Genomic DNA, 16,061 nt, shown 5'->3' with positions numbered 1-16,061 from the left:
GCACTTTGAGCCCCAAATTTATGGCTTGAGTAACCATCTGTATGAACTGAAAATAAAACTAAGCCAAAAGAATACAGAAGTTTTAAAGCACAAATTGATAACTGAATCTTATGTAACATGGTCAATACAGAAACTGAAGAGGCAGTCTACTAAGTATCGTGCAGAGAAAACCTACCCCACCACAGCTGCGGACAAACAGGATAATGTGAAAAAGAACAGATACAAGGACATTGTACCTTGTGAGTATGACATTACTATACATTACTTTTTTACAAGTGAGTATATACTATTCTATACTATTCACATTCAATAGGTATTTTGGCCATGTTTATTAATCAAACTGCAATTCAGGTAGTTTATCGTTTATCACTATTTTAAATAATCTAATGAGAGATACTACAATACAACAAATTATGTTTTATAAAGAGTCAAAGACACAAATATGATTGACAATCAATTTGAGAGTTTAAAATGCTATGTGATGTGTGAAATCTACAGTTTATGCATGGGTAAAAAAAAAAAAAAAGCCAAGAAATGTGATTGTGATGAAGATTTGTATAGAGAGCAAGTCTTTGAGTGTGCTGAACATGCTGATGGCTTTTATTTTCCTCACAGTTGACCACAGCAGAGTGAAGCTCTCCCTCATTACATCCAAACATGACACAGACTACATCAACGCTAGTTTCATTAAGGTAAGGAGGTTTTGTCAGTCCGTTATATGATAAAGTTGAAATCTTTACAAAATGTTGCCGTTTCATGAAAGACACAGGGAAGATGCCACAAAATCACTAATGATATATCCACTAATATACCCTACCAGTCAAAAGTTTGACACACTAAACTGAATTAATGCTTCTCATGACATTTGAAAACTTTTGGTCTAAAGGCTTAAATGCTTGAAATTAGTTCTGTTTTACAGACAAAAGTAAATGGTGTCGACACATGAATTTCATTACAAAATTAAATATAAGTTTAATGTAATCAGATAGGGAAGGAAAAAGTAGCCAAGAACTCCATTAATAGAATTTTAAAAAACATTCCTTAAAGGCATCGTGACATGAAGAATAAAGCTTTCTTTTGACATATAAGAGGTCACTGTCCTATAAAAACATACAGAACTCAAAACTTCCCCCTCACTGCAAAAAGAGCATCAGTTGAAACCAAGCTTCCAAAACGACTCGATCTCTACAATGCAAAACATTTTAGTGTGAGTTTACAGTAAATTGGCTACTAGTTGCATTACTTTCACACTATATTTTACAATAGTATTTCTACAATTTATTACAATTAAAAGACAACTGTATACTGTGACTTCACAGTGAACAGCACCAATAAATTACTGTAATGTATCAGTGCTGTGTTGTAGAATCACAATGATCTTTCAGTTATCAAATGATGATTTTTTTTTTTATCTGCAATGTTTGTTAATTGTCACCATCGTTGAATTTTGTATGCTGAGTGTTGATATCTCGTGTGCCTGATATCTAAAAGCGATAAAACCAACCATATTACAGCCAAGCTTTGCAAACATCCCTTCCTTTAAAATGATACTTTACTTTCAAACAGGGTTGTAAAAGGGCGGAAAATTTTTGGAAATTTGGAAATATTGGAAAAAACTTTGTGCACTTGGCTATATGCTGCTGCATCTTTGTGGCATTCTTAACATAGGTCTTTGCACAGTATTTGCAAATGTACACAGCCTTTCCTTCTACATTGGCATTGTTCTGTAGAATAAGATTAGAAAAAAGCTTGTAAAAAACACTAATGCAATGCCATGCACAGATATATAAATAGTTAGCTAAACAATTGGAATATTCTGGAATGGTCAAACTATTTTACAATTGATGCTGGACAAATTAATAGAAACAGGCTAGATGAATAGATGAACACTCCTCAATCGACATGCTAAATCAAACTATAACCTACGTTCTTGTACGATAACAGAAAACTGGCTAGCAGAAGGCAGAAGAAACAGCATCACAGTTGAGCTAGCTAGCACCATGATAGCTAGCCTCTTAAATTGTCAATGAAATGGTGTTAGCTATCTTACAATTAGCATATCTGATTTACTGGCTAGCTAGCTAATGTATAAACACATTTTGATTTAGTATTTGCTAGTTAAACTTTAATACCATAGATCAAATATATTTACCCTAGTAATATCATCAAAACTTACTTGACTGGATATAGTCCTTGGGCTCTGTAGTGTGGCTTCAATAGTCCTGCTGTAGTAAGTAGCCTGCAGTAAGTAGTGTGCATGTGATTGAGGAATGTGCAGGGAAGAAATTCAACTGAATTTGCATTAAATCTGGTTGTTTTAACCAAGATTATGTTGCAAGAAGTTTTTTGTTTTTTTTACCTACATTTAAGTTCCCTGTTATAGACTAACTTGCAATTTTGCAAATTTCCAGTTTATTCCCATTAATTCCCACATATTCCCATTATTATCCATGGAAAGTTTCCAACTTTGAAAATTCCTGAAATTTTGCAACCTCACTTCCAAATGCACCATATGGTGTAGTTTATACATATTTAGCCAATATAAAATCAATCACTAAATTAACTATTTCTATATACAATTGTACCAATAGGAAGTAATTCAATTAGAAATAAATAAGAGAATGTCCCATCCAGAGGGAACACTAAACACCGTAATGGTGACTTCAAACGAAACACCATTTTCCCATAATGCAGTGCTGTCTTCAAATGTCTTTTTTCACAATAATTTGCTGTGCTGTGACAGAAAATGACAGAGCCTGCATTGATTTTACAGTACAATTCTGAAAACAGAATTTTATTGTAAGAAATTACTGTTAAATCTTTTAAAATTCTGGCAATTTTTGTAAAAAAAAAAAAAAAAAACTTTACTAATATTATAAGCGAACCTCAAGGAACATATTCAAATAATAAAAAAGCCATGTTATGACCCCTTTAACTAACTACACGCCATTTGTTTTTGTTTTTTTGTTTTGTTTTTTTTAACTTGACACAGCGTCTAAAAAATGCAGCGCTTCCGTGAGAGAGGCCAAAAACACAGAGAAACATGACGCAGTTGTCCAAAGATATATATCTAGCGAATGTTTACTTGGAAAACGATTGAAAAACACCGCGAGCGGACGCAAAAACATGTTCAGTTTGAACAGCCCCTTGTTCACATGACACAGCACTAGCTCAAGTTCCTCAAAAAGACAGACTTTTGTTTCAGTTAACTGTAGGTGAATTTACACTGTATCCAGCGCTGTATTCTTAAATATCCCGATACTGTTTTACTGTGTGAGAATCTGCTCCAAATGATTCAGTGAGAGAGCTCTTAATGAACTGTACTCAATCACGAATCGATTCAGACCATTTTGCAAGTACGTTTGGCCAATTCACTTAAAAGAACTGACTCAAAATAATTATTCATTCGCAAACTGGGCATCGCTAGATCTTTTAATCAGCCAACAGAAATACAGGACACATTTCATGATTGGTGAAATATTCTGAGAGTAAATATTTCTCAGGACAGTCGGAGCGTTCATGGTACGCACAGTGTGTAGGGCCGTACAGCTGCAGGCGCCACTGCTACATGGCTACCTCATAAAGTTTTTTATGAGAATGCCCAAAGTGTGCACAGCTGTAATCTAGGCAAAGGGTGGCTACTTTGAAGAAGCTAAAATAAAAGATTGTTTTTATTTTATTTTTACTTTTTTACTATTCTAAATTTCCCATATTACCATTTGAGTTATTTCATAGTTGTGATGACTATACTATTATTGTAAATTGTGGAAAACAGTAATAGTTAAGAATGAGTAGGTTTATAAACTTTTGAAAGGTAGTGTAGACAAAATCCGATACTGAAACAATTTTAAAGAGGATACAACTATGCACTGAAAAGGTGGTGCTTTAAAGAAGTATTGACGCACACAACAAAATCACTGGTATTTTTATGGATATGTAAATTTTGTTACAGTAAATGTTACTTCTGTTCTTTACTTATTGCAGGGGGTTTTGGGCACTAGGGCATACATTGCCACACAGGGCCCACTGCCAAATACTGTACTTGACTTCTGGAGGATGCTGTGGGAATACAACGTGCAGGTGAGCTCTTTACTATGCAGCATATGACTGTTTGACCATTTCACTGCCTGGGTAAAGCAGGTGCAGTTTGCTACATGAGCTTTCTTAAAAAAATAAAATAAAGTAAAATGTTGCAAAACAATATTCAAATAAGGAAGTTGAGGCCAAGGAAAAAATTCATATTGGTTTTTGACCAATGACAATGACACCTCAATGATAAATCAAATGCTGTTTGCTTTATATCTCTCTCTGCAGGTTATTGTGATGGCTTGCCGAGAGTTTGAAATGGGAAGGGTAAGTTGCAACTGACAAAGTGTAGAAACCCTCCTAGGGAAATGTTGAGAGTTACTCTGTCTTAAAGTAAACATTTTTATTAACCACATCCTTCTTGCCTCAGAATGGTGAGGAAATTCAAAGTACCAGCATGACAGCATGACATTTATCCTTTTTTTCTTGAGCCCCCGCCATTTCACAACTGTTGAGCTGCAGTGCTGCCATGCACTCTTGGTTCAGCGTATAATATCTCATAGCATACAATAGTTTAAGCTAAATGCTGCTTTTCCTCTTTCTTTCAGAAAAAATGTGAGCGTTACTGGCCAGAGTCAAAGGAGGATGTGTTTGTGTGTGAGCCCTTTAACATACACTATGTAAGAACTGCTTCCTCCCTCACTTACACCACACTTTCTGTCCTTGTGTCTAATTTGTGCTCAGTGATGTCTTCTCCAGCCTGCTTCTCAGTCCTTGTGTAATAGCCCTAAATCTAAAACACTAATATCTCTAATATCTATCTACACTCAGTGAGATGCAAATACTGTAAGATAATGAAAACATTGTTCTGATTAGTTTGATTAGTGTTCCTCCACAAAATATGACCATAATTTATTGGTGCATTGACCTTTATTACAAATATAACTAAAAATGTCAAGTTAAAGTTGCAAATTGTGCACTAGGATCTTTAAGCAGTAGTTCAGATCTTTATCCAGTTATTCACTTTTGACTGATAATAAGGGATACAGTAGTCAGCCGGTCATTCTGTAGCTGTCTTATAAAAGGTTTTATGCCCTCCAAATACAGTAAATTAAAATTCATACGTTTTTACTACAGTCAGCTAACAGAGTCGCAAGATGGCGGCAATTATTTTATTCAGACTTTTGCTATAGTATGAAAAAAGTGAGATCATGGAGTAATAGGAACGCCAGAAAAGCATGATACAACAAACTTTTTGTTTTCTTACTTGTGGCGTTTTCTAAAATTTTTACTACAGTCAGCTCACCTTTTTGAGTTTTGAGCCAGTTAGCAATTCTAACTTGCATAGGTATGAAAAGTTACTGCAGAGTGATATAAGCGACTCGGGCAGATTCACTAAGAATGCATTGCGCCCACTAAAAGCGGCAATTCAAACTGCTGAACGCAATTTGCACGCTCAATTCTGATTTGCGGTCCGTTTCTGAGTGCAATATAGCAGAGGATGCTGCAGACCACCGTATTTGACCCACCCTGTGGGTGTTGTGTCGAAGTCTGTTCCCCCTATGTTTTCCCAGTTAGTGTTCCCCGTAGCACCGTTAAACAATAAACATAGGGGGAACAGACTTCGACAAAGGGGAAACATAGGGGGAACAGACTTCAACAAAGGGGAAACAGACATCGACAAAGGGGAAGCATAGGGGGAACAGACTTTGACACAAGCCCCTATGTTTCCCCGGTTAGTGTTCCCCCTATTGCCGTTAAACATTAAACAAAGGGGGTAACAGACTTCGACACTAACCTAAGGGGAAACATAGGGGGAACAGACTTCGACAGCGGCATTAAAAATTAAACATAGGGGGACTGTTCCCCCTATGTTTAATGTTTAATGGCACTAAGGGGAACACTAACCGGGGAAACATAAGGGGAACAGACTTCGACACAACACTGGGATTGAACAGCATCACTTTGATCCAGACACCTGGATCATCTCTTAAACATGCAAAACGTGCGCTTGACGATACCGCGCATCTAGATACTATATGCCAGGTTATAACACTCCTCAACATCATTTGATGAGTATTTGATTAATTACTGCTGAAATGATCGGTTGAAAATGTTCACAAACATCTCTTTTAAATAATATTCATTTTACCACCTACTTTCATTTGGCGGTAATAGCATGACGTAAATTGCGCAGGCCAAATTGCACAGAGGCGTGTTTGTGTGGAAATGAATGATAGTGACTTAGACACAGTGCAATTTCAGTACTGATTGTGCCCCGTAAACGTGATTGCGGGTGGTTAGTGATTAAGATGCAAGTATTTGCACTGAAATACCACATGCAAAAGTGGAGCAAGTCAATCTGCCCCTCAGTATGTTTTTGTGGGAAACAGGAATTGTACAGTTTAGGGTTTGACAAATCAGAATCAAGTAGGGTACAATGGGGTTAAAAGCACTCATAAGAAAAATGTGGTATGTGTAGGCAATAGTATAAGCAATAGATTATATCAGTCAATGTGAGCCCACTTTGAGCCCCCAAATACTATCCTTTCACTTATTCGACAATTATTGGAAAACTTTTGATTTAATCACCTTGAACAAAACTAAAAATGACAAATAAGTATTTTGTCACAAAAATGTGATAATTTGGGGGATTTTCATTAGCTACATAAATATGAATCATTTGAAAAAGGATTAAAATCAAAGATTACATTACTCCAAAATCAACCTTTAGACATTGCACATTATGACCGCATGGATCAGGAAAATGTTGTTTTTATTTTTGTTTTAGTGTTTAGGGAGAAAATAAGAACCAGTAACTTTTAACTAGGGGGGCCTTTAGCCCTGTTGAACCCTATTCCAGAGAGCCTATTCCTATTGTAATTATCAAAACTAATATCTTCATATTAATGGTCAGATGAGCATTCCATGCACATGTTTGATCTTATAGGAGTCTGATGAGAATAAGGAAGAATATGTGTCAAGGACACTGAAGGTGACATTTAAAAAAGTAAGTATACTTTGACTTGACTGAACTGATAAATATGGTGGTTTTATGACTGAAAAACTTGGTTATCAGAATACATATATAACCCTGACTATTTCCAGGAGTCCCGGACCCTGAAGCAGCTGCACTATGTGAACTGGCCAGATCATGGAGTTCCTGACTCCATTCCGCCAATCTTGCAGCTGCTGCAGGACATGCGCATTTACCAGGATCATGAAGACGTTCCCATCTGCATTCATTGCAGGTGAATTCCTTTAGCTTTTATATGGGCTGCTGATGAATGATTTTTGTAATTTGCATTTGAGGGCTGTTCAATAGACCAGAAGTTATTGTTGTTGCCATGATGTAAAATTTTTGCTGGTCATAAACATTTCTGTTTGTATCTGTAACCATGAATTGACTATACTCAGTGCTCTCTGGTTAAAGAGAAAGAATCCTTGTTTTAAGACCCCACCACCATTTTGTTACAGGAAATGTGTAGGTGGTTGACCAACAACAAGCAAACAACACTCATATAATGCAACAGAGAAACTCTGCAATATGAGAATATATATTTGCTTAATACTAATTATTATCTGCTTGCAAAATTTAGCAATTCAATATTTTAAGGATTGTTTATGAATTTAACATTTAGTATGTAGTCTAATGTGCAAAGTCCAGATCCTCAAAAATAAATTAAGTAAAATATTGTATGTTGCATTGGTTGTTCGCCAGCCAAATGCTATGATCTTGATTTGATTATAATTTATATAAAAATTTAGAATTTAATTGTTTGGACAAACCTCAACCAATCATCTACACTAAAAAAGTGTTTTTGTTGGTTTGACAATTAAATTATGGACATTGGTTCCGCACAATGAAAATTAGTTTCTTTAATATAAAATTAAAATGTACTCTACTCAAATACTTTGTGTACTACCACCCCTGGAGTCGCGAGTTCGAATCCAGGGTGTGCTGAGTTACTCCAGCCAGGTCTCCTAAGCAACCAAATTGGCCCGGTTGCTAGGGAGGGTAGAGTCACATAGGGTAACCTCCTCGTGGTCTCTATAATGTAGTTCTCGCTCTCGGTGGGGCACGTGATGAGTTGTGCGTGGATGCCATGGAGCATAGCGTGGGCCTCCACATGCGCTACGTCTCCGCTGTAACTCACGCAACAAGCCATGTGATAAGATGCACGGATTGACGGTCTCAGACGCGGAGGCAACTGAGATTCATCCTCCGCCACCCAGATTGAGGCGAGTCACTACGCCACCACGAGGATTTATAGCGCATTGGGAACTGGGCATTCCAAATTGGGGAGAAAAAAATAAATACAATTTGTGTATTGTTAACCTAACTTAAATTTGATCTGTTCAGATAACTCTATTGAACCTTGCTGCTAGCTAGCAACAATCACATTAACATATTAAGTATATATTTTATACTATTTAACAAGATGGTGCAGCTGAGAATTCACAGATTCCCAATTAGTCATTATTCTGATGATTCCTCAGTATTTACTTCATGAAAAAAATAATACACTGATTTTCCAATAGGTAAGTACCCAACCTCGACCTAACCATTAGCTCCACTCTTCTCCACATTAGTGACCTCCAAAAAAATTAACATGATAGAAACTCCTCTAAACCTCATCATAACAGAACATTAAACACTAACAAGTCTCCTACGTGTTTCATTTTGCAAATAAATACATTAAAATAACCAACACACTCTCACGGCGAAATTGTCAGAATTCATACGACTTTTCTAAATTTGGCTAATTCGTATGATATCATGCGACTGCACTCATTTGAGTTCCTGTGACTTTCACGACAGCCAATAACATCGCTGGACATCATTTCCATCTAATACACGACAATTACTTGCTTCTGTCACACACAACAGCTTCCTGTCATGTTTACACACTCTGCTGATTGGTTAAGTTGAGATAAGTGTTTTGGGTAAGGGCATAATATTCATAAGTATATCCTTAACGTCTTGTGAGCGGAACTCGCACTTCCACATTAGACATTTTGCGCAATATAATTATGTTGTCATATCAAACATAAATGTATTTATTTGATTTCAAGTGTACTGGTTTAGTATTTTCAATAGAGCTGCTTTCCCTTTTTTTTCAGTGTAGTTTGACTAAGCTTTAGAACATTCATAAGACATTTAAATTAAAACAATACTGTTATGCATGTTTGCTTACAGGCTCCTATGGCAGTTTTGCCACAAGTAACAAGTGGCATGTTAAAGGAGATAATTGAAAAGGAAAATAAAATTAGTATAAGAAACCTGCATGCTAGGCCTCAAGTCCCGCCTTCAGAATCACACTATTAGAAGAAAAGCCACAAGACATGCAATTATACTTCTAGAGTCATTGGAAGATTTTTCTAACTTTCAGTTTTCAGTTTACTGTTCAGAAAGTTAATCCACAGTGCAGTGCCATTTAGTATGCTTTAAATGGCACACTACACTCTAGTGCACAGCAGTCTACCAATTCAAGCTATTTTATTGATAAAAGAGCATTGTGTTTTGACTGTCTCTTATCTTCCTGGGACTCTTTGGGGATTTGCAGTGCAGGCTGTGGAAGAACAGGTGCATTGTGCGCCATTGACTATACCTGGAATCTACTAAAGAGACAGGTAAGAAGCCAATCCAAAACATTCTCTTGACACTAAGCTTTCATTTTACTAGCATAAAAATCACAGAAGCACAAACATTCCTTCAAATTTACTGAAGTTCAGATGATACTCTTTGACCTGACAGGATGTTAATCAGATTTGCTCTTGTTTAGATTATTCTGGAGAATTTCAGCATTTTTGAGCTAGTAAAGGACATGCGTACACAGCGGCCCTCTGTGGTTCAGACTAAGGTGACCAATTCAGTTTCACTTTAAAGACACCATAAAGCATGTATGCAATTGTACTCCTAAAAGATTACCCTTTAGTAGATTTATGTAATTTAAATTTACAGTCTTCTGGGAAAACAGACGGAAAATACTGATGACTCACCACGCACTCTGGGGGTATATAAATTGTTATCCAATCAGATGCTCTCTGGATTGAGAATGTCCCTAATAAGGGACAAGCCATTCAAAATTTACCACCCAAACTTCCTGTTTCAATAATAATTACTTCAACACAATAACCTGTTTCTTAGAGCTTCCCTAATTTGCCTTTCCTCTCTGTCTATTAGGAGCAATATGAGTTGGTATACAGGACCATTAAATTGCTGTTTGAGAGATATTTGGCTGCAATGGATAAATCAAAACAAGAGGTTAGATAATGCACCATGATAACTCAGTATGCATATTTAATTCACTTAAATTGCGTAAATTAGCCTCAGTATTTCCCACTGACTTAGTTTTAACATTATGATCCACTGAGAGCCACAGCCAGAGCATTTGCTTATACTTTTGCTGTATAGCAGTTATAGGTTGGAAATTTGGGTTTAGTGAATCATGAACAATTCAATAACATTTATGATCAAAATAGGTTCCAGCTTCCCCCTCACCTATCCACACAATCAGTGAAAGTGAGCTCTTAGATTTCAGCAAACCAGATTTAGAGACTGGGACCGACTTTCGAGCGTTGCTTCAGACTGAACACAGGTAAGAGGATGCCTGTGTTTTAATGCTATTTATCTAGATCTTAAAGCTGAAGTGTGTAATTTCTGTCCCACTACCATCACCAAAAATAATTGACACCCCCATCTGCCATTGGTTGAACAAACAGATAGTACCACCTTTAACTCACACCATTTTGAGTCAATGTCGCTGTGTCAGGCTGGTCAGGATGCTCAAACTAACAGAGCAATGTTTTGAAAGTGCCGCAGAGTTCAAACATTTTGAGGATGGCATATTTACTTGTCACTGCATGTTAAAGGGATAGTTCACCCAAAAATGAAAAATCTTTCATCATTTACTCACCCTCATGCCATCCCAGATGACAGTCTTCCTTCTACTGAACACAAATGAAGTGAATGGTGGCCAGAGTTCTGAAGGTCCAAAATTTCACATAAAGGCAATATAAAAGTAATCCATAAGACTCCAGTGGTTATATCCATATCTTCTGAAGCAATATGATAGGTGTGGGTGAGAAACCTTCAGAATTCTGGTCACCATTCACTTGCATTGTATGGACCTACATAGCTGACATATTCTTCTAAAAATCTTCATTTGTGTTCTGCAGAAGAAAGAAAGTCATACACATCTGGGATGGCATGAGTGTGAGTAAATGATTAGAGAATCTCATTTTTGGGTGAAGTATTCCTTTAAGCTGAGAGTTTGTACTTAAAACATGAAAAAAAATATGGTTTGCCAATATGTCAAGAACATGTATCTTGTTTTAAGAATGTTTCAATTTTTTACTGGAAAAACAAGAGCAAAACACTGATAAAAAATATATTTTTTAAGTGTATACTTGATCATGATGCCTCATAATGAAATCTGTTGATTTGGTTGTTTTCATATTTCTAATAGGAATTATGAAAAGAACATTCCTATGGATGACTACAATCACATTACTCAGAAAGTCACTTCTTGGACACAGCCTCATTTACCACCACTCAGCCCTGGAGCTGTTTCCACCAAACATACTCCTGCAGAAATGTTTAATACAACTTGTGAATGGGCCCAGATTAAAGAAGACCAGAATCCATTTATAACACAGGCTCCTCAAAAAGACTTTACGATCTGTGAAACTCAAAGATCTGAACCATCCACTAACCACAAAACTGATCCTACCCAAGCTGCATGTTCAAATTATCCTCTCAGCCTAGTACAAGAGCTGAAGCCAAGTCTGAAGCATTTGGAGAGGGCAGAAAACCAAGATGATAGTCCTGTTGCTGAAGATCCCAATCGTGTTATCCCCAGCAGCCTCTGCCTCACTGTGGATGATCCATATTTTGGTCCTGAGTTTCGATCATCTGGCGAAAGTCCCAGTGTTATAGAGCCTACAGCCCCTGGAACATGGATTGAGAACCCTTGTTTCACAATACCTAGTTTAGCACTTAATAATCAGGCTTTAGAAATGCCAAAACATGACTGCAATGACAAAGGTATGCAAACCTCAAACACAATGAAACTGCAAGTATTTGTATGATCTGTGTAATTGGTTTTCTCAACAATGATTCCATTGAATCATGATCATTTTGTGTTTTTCATTTTGTATTTAGGTGTAAATACACCTTCATCTGATGAGGACTCTCCCCCTCCTTTGCCCGAGCGAACCCCAGAGTCTTTTATACTGGCTGATGAAATCAACGGTTAGTCCAATTTAAAAACTTTAAAGTGACAGCAACTTTACATTCCATTTACACTTTTAATGTGTACACAATATCCATTCTCATCTCTGTCAACTGACATTTCAAGCCATTAACCAATCAAATATAGTTACAGACACTTTTTCTTAGCATTAGAGGTGTTTAAAAAAAAAAAAAAAAAAAAAAAATTCTGCTTATGTTGCACTGGATGATATGGCAGCAGAAGCATGAATAGTTTTTAGTTAGCAATGCCATTGTAGAAATGCGCTATTCGCAGTCAGCCATGATTAATTTATTCTGTGAGTGGAAGTTTCTGATAATAGATTACTGAGATAAAATGTTTAATATTTGGCTGGTCTTGTGATCTCAAGTTGTCGGCCCCCATGAGACAGACCAGCTTCCTGTAAAATAAATGGCTTTTATTTGACTACTGATATGGCCGGAGTCATACTTTAGGGGTAAAACTTTTTTAATGAAGAAAAAATTACTAAGTGCACTTTAAAACTCCAGAGACCCTGTTCTTCTGCGTGGACATTACGTTTTGCTTCGCTATAAGTTATAATTTCATTTAAACCAACTGATTCAGGAGACTCTAGGAAGTAAATAAAGAGTTAAACTTTCGACATACGGAGTCATGTGACAAAACAACATGGCGCCGAGCTCAGCTAAGTTTGTCTTTGGGAGAAACGGCAACAAAATTACATCTGGTAAAAAACCTCATTAAGTTTTTACATTAAAACCCTTTTTGAACCAAAAGAGTAGAGTCTCTAGTTTCATCTGATATGGCATTAAAACAAATGTTTTTATCCATTTATAGCAAAAACGGTACGTGGATGACCACATATGTGGACTATAGGCAACTTTTCCTTAAAATATCCTAAATATACTCAGCATTATCACACTGAGAATCACTGGATGCATCCAAGCTGGAAAATTTCACTTTCAGAGGCTGTATACAGAGTTAGGATGAAAATAAGGTGCATTTTAAACTGTTCTGAGACAAGTGCGGACAGACGGCACACTACGGTTACATTTCCTAATAAGGGAGCAGGGTAGGGCTGCACCAGCTGTGCGTAAAGTCTCACTTAAGCTGAAACGTAAAGTTCACACTAATGGCTTAATAACTACTAGTTAGTTTGTAACGAAGTCAGTGCTTAATTTGGTTGCACCACCTGTTCTTAAGGCAAGACTTAACTAGTAGGTTGTAAGCTCTCCGTAAAGTAATGCGTAGTCACATAATATGACTTTTACTTGTATTGATCCAATAAGCAGTTTTCAAATTTGTACACAGAAGTGTTAAAAAGCCGTCAATTTCAGTTTGATCTCGTTACGGTTGATGTTCAAACCTTGTTTGCTCATGTAATTGTCAGCTGTAATAAATTATATCACCATTAAAATATGATACATAATAAAAGAAGAATTCATTAAAGGTATATTTAGCCTATGTAAATAACAATATTTAATAACTGTATCTAAAATGAATAAGGGCAATAAATAAATAAATACTAATACAACAGGCTGGAAAAATAGACATTTAGTCATTTTAATATCTTATATATTTCGTATATGTGGAAACTTGACACCGGGCGGAGTACACAGGAAAGTGCACCATTAGATCGGTTTCATGCTGAAGAAGTAAGTTTTTTTTACATGCTTTCTCCCTTAAATTTAAACGCATGTTATGCAACATCATCATATATGTCAAAAGGACTGAAGCCTGTCAATCAAAACATGAGTTCATTGATGTTATTAAATGAGTCTGCTTTTTTATTCCATCCGTTACTCCTGGTCTGAGGCTTCCGTAAATAATTAGTTTATATGTAGTGTTACGTTCTACCTAAGTTTAATGGTGCAATGCTCAAATATTTAGTTGTGTGTAAATTGTGACTTAGCGCCCATTTATGCCACAACTAGGCTAAGTTGTAACTTACGTATAGCCGGTGCAACCAGCCCAAGGGGAGCATCCTATAGTTTTCCTATACAGCAAAGTGCATTTACTCCTAACATCAAGTCAAAAGTTCATTTTTAAGCTGCAGATGAAGTTTGGTCCACTCAACATGTTTGGCAGACATGGGACAATGGTAATCAGTCCATAGATTCAGGATTTATAATGTATAATTTTATTTTAACATGGTTGTCAGTGATTGGATGATGTTGGCCATTATTTAAATCAGAATTAATTATGCTAATTTCTGATGTAATGTCTGTAGCATCTCAAAAACACGAATAACCGACGCTCCTGAAAACATAATAAACAATTTGATAAAAAAAAAAAAAAAAAAAAAAAAAAAAGACTTTCTACTGCTTGGTATTATTTAACATTTCTCAACTTAGTACCACTGTCCACATGTGTGAACATCATATTTTAGGAAAAACATTTGGCCTAAAAATATATATATATATATATATATATATATATATATATATATATATATATATATATATTTTTTTTTTTTTTTTTGCACTATTGCAATACTTTTTTGGGCGACTAGTTATAAATCAAAAAGAGGAATGAAAAATGCACATGGTAGTCACTCTAAAGGAGATGTATTCAGTCTAATAGTACAGTACATGGTCTTTTGTTTCCAGAAATCAACGAAAGCTGTGACCAGATAACACTGGTCATTCCAACCAATTCAGACACAGAGAGTGTCAACAGAGGTGAGCGGTATACAGACTTTTTAGTCTAGATTAGATAGATTTCTCAAAAGCTGTACAAAAATGTGTGTAGTGGTCATCAATGGACAGCAGCTGTAAATGTTTCTCTTTCTCCAAAAAGATAACCCCCCCTCACCTGTACCCCCACTGCCTGAGAGAACTCCAGAGTCCTTTGAATTGGCCACAGATGAGGGTATGGCAATGCTGGGGATGGGTGATGTAAAGGAACTGATCAGATCACTTCCTTGAAACACATTTTGGTACTTTAACTGATTCTGTTGTCTCTTCAAACAGATCTGGTACAAAATGCAACACAGGAAAAGCCACAGGATATTGTAATGAGAGTTGGGAAATCCTCAGAATGGTCTGGGAAAACATCTGAAGCTCAGACAGATATGAAGCAATCTTGGTCCAGGAGCAAGGTGAGCTGTTGCTTGGCTGTCCATGTATAGACTAATAAGGATACATTTGAATACATGCAGTGCAAATATACACTACATGGCCAAAAGTATGCGAATACCCCTTTCTGATTAACAGCTATTTCAGCTACACCCATTACTAACAGTTGCATTAAATCAAGCATTTACTTTGCAATTTCCTTAGGCAAACATTTTGTCTGATCTCACCAAAGTTCTGTTCAAACATTTAGTGGAAAGCCTTCCCAGAAGCTGTTATAGTAGGTAAAAATGGAGGACCAACTCCCTGTTAATGCCCATGTTTTGAATTGAAATGTACAACAAACACATTTGGGTGTGGTGTTTGGGTGCACAGTTCACATAGACTTGTCCATGTAGTGTAGTATAAACCAAGAAGCAACAACCTGGGGCCGGATTAACAAAAATCATAAGGAAAAAATAAGAAAGTTGTGGACTAAGAGTAAAAAATAAGACCAAAATATATTTAAAATAGTAACTAAAATGAAAAGTAACAGGCTTATTCCCTTTCTTTCAGAGCTTAAAACTTAGAATGTCACTTCCTGGTAAGTGAAGTCAAATAATATCCATCTCTAAATTCAGCAAACAATTGCAGCATTATTTTGCAGAAGATTTCTGAGCCTATGCACTACAGCACACCAACAAGATATTTATTTTGGCTACTCAGGATCAGAATATTTCTGACAATT

At 36.3% G+C, this 16,061-nt stretch overlaps 1 protein-coding gene across 4 annotated transcripts in view; it reads left to right on the top strand.

Annotated features, from left to right (window-relative positions):
* LOC127419599 (tyrosine-protein phosphatase non-receptor type 22-like) overlaps positions 1-16,061 on the top strand; it is a 41,685-nt gene that overhangs the window by 16,499 nt on the left and 9,125 nt on the right. For 2 of the 4 annotated variants that reach the window (XM_051661121.1, XM_051661122.1), the window contains exons 2-18: positions 131-239; positions 616-692; positions 3,985-4,080; positions 4,315-4,353; positions 4,635-4,706; positions 6,977-7,036; positions 7,135-7,277; positions 9,594-9,660; positions 9,813-9,890; positions 10,214-10,294; positions 10,513-10,628; positions 11,499-12,076; positions 12,194-12,283; positions 14,870-14,941; positions 15,060-15,131; positions 15,233-15,360; positions 15,890-15,917. In XM_051661121.1, coding sequence (XP_051517081.1) covers positions 131-239; positions 616-692; positions 3,985-4,080; positions 4,315-4,353; positions 4,635-4,706; positions 6,977-7,036; positions 7,135-7,277; positions 9,594-9,660; positions 9,813-9,890; positions 10,214-10,294; positions 10,513-10,628; positions 11,499-12,076; positions 12,194-12,283; positions 14,870-14,941; positions 15,060-15,131; positions 15,233-15,360; positions 15,890-15,917 — 1,906 coding nt within the window. The remainder of the gene's footprint in view (positions 1-130; positions 240-615; positions 693-3,984; positions 4,081-4,314; positions 4,354-4,634; positions 4,707-6,976; positions 7,037-7,134; positions 7,278-9,593; positions 9,661-9,812; positions 9,891-10,213; positions 10,295-10,512; positions 10,629-11,498; positions 12,077-12,193; positions 12,284-14,869; positions 14,942-15,059; positions 15,132-15,232; positions 15,361-15,889; positions 15,918-16,061) is intronic. The other 2 variants (XR_007893703.1, XR_007893702.1) reach the window with 1 other exon arrangement.

Source organism: Myxocyprinus asiaticus, chromosome 29 (assembly GCF_019703515.2).
Source record: "Myxocyprinus asiaticus isolate MX2 ecotype Aquarium Trade chromosome 29, UBuf_Myxa_2, whole genome shotgun sequence".
NCBI lineage: Eukaryota > Metazoa > Chordata > Actinopteri > Cypriniformes > Catostomidae > Myxocyprinus > Myxocyprinus asiaticus.
Note: the sequence above shows the minus strand (reverse complement) of the source record. Positions and strands in the feature narration are given on the sequence as shown.